The sequence below is a fragment of the Arachis ipaensis genome, chromosome B06 (genome assembly GCF_000816755.2).
Source record: "Arachis ipaensis cultivar K30076 chromosome B06, Araip1.1, whole genome shotgun sequence".
Classification (NCBI taxonomy): domain Eukaryota; kingdom Viridiplantae; phylum Streptophyta; class Magnoliopsida; order Fabales; family Fabaceae; genus Arachis; species Arachis ipaensis.
Genome location: NC_029790.2, coordinates 107,830,637 through 107,835,838, shown reverse-complemented (window position 1 = coordinate 107,835,838; position 5,202 = coordinate 107,830,637). Strand labels below are relative to the sequence as shown.

The following is a 5,202-nucleotide window of genomic DNA, read 5'->3' as shown; positions in this document are numbered from 1 at the left end:
GAAGAGAATCACTCAAGCAAATCCAAAAAAGGTTTCACAAACTTGCCTTCATATCTTGAAAAAGTATCTTCATATCATTGACTTCGTTTTTGTTGAACTTGTTCAAAACTTCCCATAAGTGCATAACATAAACTTTGAAGGTCCATTGGAGTTTTCTTAAATTAACATCCATTAACATATCACATATTTCTGTCATGTTTTTGCGGATATGGATCAAAAGTCACTCATTTTTTTAGGATATAATACTACTAAAAAGCTTTAGCGAAGAAAATTGTTCATAAACATGAACTAAACCCCCTTTTATAGGTCTCTTTAAAATTTGAAGATCAGGGAACATTTTTTTACGGATAAGTTTATCCTAATCTTAATTTTTTTCCAAACAGCTTTACTTTTCAGCTTACACATGGCATGCAATGGAAGATAACACTTGTCGAATGCTGGCGGCTCCACTTGTCAAACAAAGAACTATATATTAAAGTTCAAGCCTAGAGAGTGTTCTCCAATATTAGTATTATTATTGCAGAATTTGCATTCGTCTGATTCATTGCATTTGGCCATCAAAATGAGGTGGTTCTTCTTCTCCCCCGCGGTCGCCGCCGCTGCTATCTTACTTCTCTTCCTCATCTGCCCCTCTTTCGTCGCCCGGGATCGTCAGAATCCTCCTCCACTCCCAGGTGCCAAAAATAGATATTTTCTCCTCTTCCTCCTTCCACTCCCACTACCTCATTTATTACTGTTTCGTTGATTCTCTCGCTTCTCAATATCAATTATCTCTAGGTTTGCTTCCCCCTTTTCAATTTCTGCTGCAAAGTGCAAGCGCCCAGTTCATATCTTACTTTCACTTTACCTCTTGGAATCGATTGCTAACTCCACAAGGAATTCCTAATAGCTCATTGCCTCATTCGGCCTGTAGGTGTGTCACGGGGTTCCTATTTGCTTTGCTTTTGTTTTAGTTGTAGGGAAGTGCAGTTTGAAGTTAGTTATGTGGTGGTGAGTCCTTGGATATGATCATTGTTGTATCGTGTTGTTTATTCAGATCTTATTGGTGTCCCTATGTCGAATAATTTTTGCACATGATGGTAGATGGATTTCAAAAGCTTTGTCTTTTATGTTTATTTTGACCTTCATGAAGCTTGTCATGGTTGATGGGTAGTTTCAGTATTGTGCTGTTATGTTGGATGAACAGAAACAATACATGTATAGTCACTTCTTTCTGTCTTTCTCTCTTATTTATTTATTTAATGATTATTTTGTTTTTGTTCTTTCGTTCAATTTTCTTTTGTATATTGTTAATTGTTTTGTTCTTATATTTTCCATTCCTCTTCAATGCATATTGTAAAAAATCTAAAACATTACAACTGCAGGAGTTAGCATTGAAAGGCCGGTGTTACAGGTCACCCCTAGCCCCCTTTCTGGTCATTCAGCTACTTATGATGTTGGTGTTCAAAACACTTTAAGATGTGCGCGTGTTCCAGTTTATGGCATCTCAAGATTTAATCTTCTGAGCTATGCTAGTTCATTCCATATTTCTGTGGCTCACTCGGCTGCAATCTCAGAGAAGTTACATAGCCAAACTCATGTTTGTCTACATAGGTGGTAAGTGTATAACTTTCAATGTACATAGTATGTTTATATTTATTTTTCGTCAATGCATTCCTCCTTGTTGGTGCATTCCTGGAATAGAAACACTATCATGGACATGGTTTCAACTTTTTGTAAAAATCTATGAAGATTGCCTTTTCTTATTAATAATGGATAGGGACATTTCACTTGGATTGTGTGAGTGCCAAAAGGATGAATGGGAGAGTGTGCAGAAGGGGATCTGGAGTGCTGTTATGTCACCCTACGAAACTAGATATGTTGATGTCAGGATCAATGGTCAAATACCAGCTTCTGTTACAATTGCTCTTGAAGAAGGTATGCCCCATCCATCTCATAAAACCACCTTTTTTGTTTTAATGTTATTTTCTGATGGTGCTCATGTATTTATACATGTTATTAAATCTTGTTGCAGATCTTCAGGATTGGTCTCTTACTAGTCTTGTACTTGGATTGGCATTGCTGTTCGCTCCAATTATTACCAGTCGGGTTCCATTTTGCCACAGCAGTTCATTGGTTACAGTGATCTTTCTTGTCATTGTAATTCAACTATTTGAGGTGCATAAAGTTCCATCCTAAAACATATGGATGTTCCATTTTACCATAGCAGTTCATTTGTTATGGATCTCTAACGAGTATCTAAGGAAAGTAGAGAACTATACTTTAAAAGCTAGTTATTAAGGGAAAAAACCACTCTATTTGAATACATACACTGTTTTGGGAGACCTGACATCCATGGCGACTTCACTCGATCGCCATTGACCCACTGATAGCCATTTGGCCATAGGCTATCAATTCGGTATTCACCTTAATCCAACTTATAGGTAGCCCTTTCCGTGGAGCCAAGGCTACGGACTATTAGTATTCAATATTCACCTTAATCCAATCTCTAGGTAGCACTTTATATGGTGCCGACAAGCAAGGCTCAGAAAGTAGGAAACCACACTATAAAAGCTAGCTATTAGAGGGAAAAACTGCTCTTTAAATACATCAACAAGCATCCCATATTACACGATATAGGACTTTGGGCACCTCATAATACCCAAGTCTCTAACGAGCCAGCCGCACACATTAGCCCTCACCATTGAAAGGTGGAAATTCCACCTTCCGATTCAGATCCATGATTTTGATTAAGAATAGAGTGAATACCCCACTCGACCCCTGACAATTACCTCGAAAAGACAACGAGGCCCCCAAGAAAAAAAACACCCAATCCGGCCCCTGATATTTTTTTTGGACTGATTAGCCCCTGTGCAAAAAAAAAAAAACATTGACTTTTTTTGGCATAGGGGCCTCGTTGTCCTTTCGAAGTAATTGTCAGGGGTCGGGTTGGGTTTTTTCTTGTTAAGGGCCTCGTTGTCTTTCGAGGTAATTGTTAGGGGTTATTTTGGGTTTTTATGGTCCCCTGGGACGATCTTCCCACCGGTATTCCTTGGTAGCGTCGGATCTCATTAGATCCCAAGTAATTTTATATTTTTTGAAAAATCAAGCATTTTGCAATTTTTAAACCTTGAAAATAAATAAATTATGTTATCAATAAGGCTTAATTTTTTGTTCCTCGCTAATTTTTATTAGCTTTTGGCTCTCCTTTTTTTCCACCTCAAATGTGATGAATTTGTTCCCTAACACAACTATGGAAAATGATGATGTGACTAACAAATTATTGTGTATCCTACATGGTTGCCACGTTATTTGATTACCTCCTCTACCCTTTCTTCAAATGCTCAACCCTTTTCCCCTCCTGATCTTAGCCATACTCTTCCAACCAACCTACCGATTCTACTCTTGCCTTCTTCGTTGGACAGTTGACCCACAAGGTCAGTTTGATGGCATTGGCATTATGCAGCAACAATAGATGAAAGTGGGTTAGGAAGGTGACTCCATGCTGCATGACACCTACAGAATGTTGACCATATTGCTTGACTATGAGACATTTTATCAACTCTTTCCTCATCCTGTACGGCTTGGCTTAGGTTGTCTGTGTTAGGTTTCTATTAGTATATGTTCTAGTTTTTATTAGTATGTGCTAGTTAGGAGTACTTAGTTAGTTACACTTGGTTATTGATTAGTGTAAATAGAGGTGATAGGCTGGATGACAGTGTGTCCCTTGTCTATTCATTTGAGTAATTGGAAGTGTTAGGAGAGTTGATAGGTCTCTTTAATATCCTCACTAGTCACTACAATTGTAATTCATCTGTGATCACCACTTTCTGATTCCACTTCCAATTGTCTATTACAGGTTGCTATTTTTGTAATCCTGAGCATCATCTTGGCTGGTGCTTTAGTTTACTCAGTTGTTAGTAGGTTTGTTTTTTCAGAACAAGATGGTACTATCGCTGCTGGGGTTGCTCGGTTTGTCAAGTGGGAAATGCGCATCATAGGATACACCTTTATTTTTCAGGTTCGCATTTTTGTCATTAGAGTTTAGATATAATGGAGTACTCTATAGCCTTATCAAAATTCACCCTGTCTTATCTGAGAAGTTTTGCTAGGTTGTGTAAATTATTGTTGATGTTGCATGACAATTTCGACATGAACAAATTTTTTACACGGAAATATCTAACTTGTTAATGTTTCTTTACTAAAAATATTACCATGCTGTACAACTTGAAAAATTCCCTGTTTTGATTATTTATTTAATTAGTTGAAGTTTGTGTCAGCACTTGCCGCATATTGGCTTTCAGTTTGTTAAAATATTAGTTTTATTATTATATTTTAATGTTTTAATATTTTGTTTATTTAACCGGAGTGATTAGTTATTTAACTGAATGCTTTGAAGTTTTCTTTTGCCTTTTGACTAATTTATTTTACATTATTTTACCAATTTATGTAATTATTTTTCCATTATAATATTTGTTTTGAATTTTCCACATAAATATTTTTAAGTAGTATATGGAATCTAAATGTTCAATATATGAAAAATCCAATTTTTGTAATTGTTCACTATATTGATTAGATGGGAAATAATAAAAATTACAGAATACTTTAAACATAGGCAAAATAAAAAGATAAAATGAAAATATAAATTGACTACAAAAAATAAAAAACAAAAAATTCTGCTGCCTGACCATTTATGTATGATGCATGCAATTAGTTTAGAAATGTTGGTCATTTTCCTATTTGGATTTAGCTAAAAAGTGCCCTAAGGACATTGATTAAGAGGATGAAAGTAGAAATTTTTTATTTCTTTCAATGCATTTTAATACATAGAAAACTTAAAATAGTTACATTTTACTTGAATTTTCTATGTAAACTTTTTAATTTGGTATCCTTATAGAACTTGTTAGCAAGAATGTTTTGGTATATTCTGAATTCACTCTTTTTTTCTTTTTTTGGTCAGAGCACTATTGATCCTCCTTTAGCAAAAGGAACCTTGGCCTCTTTTGCAGTTGTTTATATGTTTGTTAAGTGTCTTAGTGTATGGTAAGTTTGACTTCTCTTTTGTTTATTATTATTATTAAGATAAATGATTTTTATTGGATACCACTGCTATATTTTCTTCAATCGTGGTTGCTACTGCACTCCAAAGAGGTTTTCATATCTTTTTCTCTTGGTCTTTTTGGTTTCTACTTATTATTTATTTATTGGTCTTGATGTAAAAGA

The 5,202-nt window shown here is 35.4% G+C and overlaps 1 protein-coding gene across 1 annotated transcript in view; it reads left to right on the top strand.

Annotated features, from left to right (window-relative positions):
• The window catches only part of LOC107604799, a gene marked incomplete in the record, with an annotated part of 31,972 nt that overhangs the window by 24,817 nt on the left and 1,953 nt on the right, over positions 1–5,202 (top strand). The window contains 3 exon segments of the mRNA XM_021104752.1: positions 1,760–1,917; positions 2,015–2,157; positions 3,839–4,000. Coding sequence (XP_020960411.1) covers positions 1,760–1,917; positions 2,015–2,157; positions 3,839–4,000 — 463 coding nt within the window.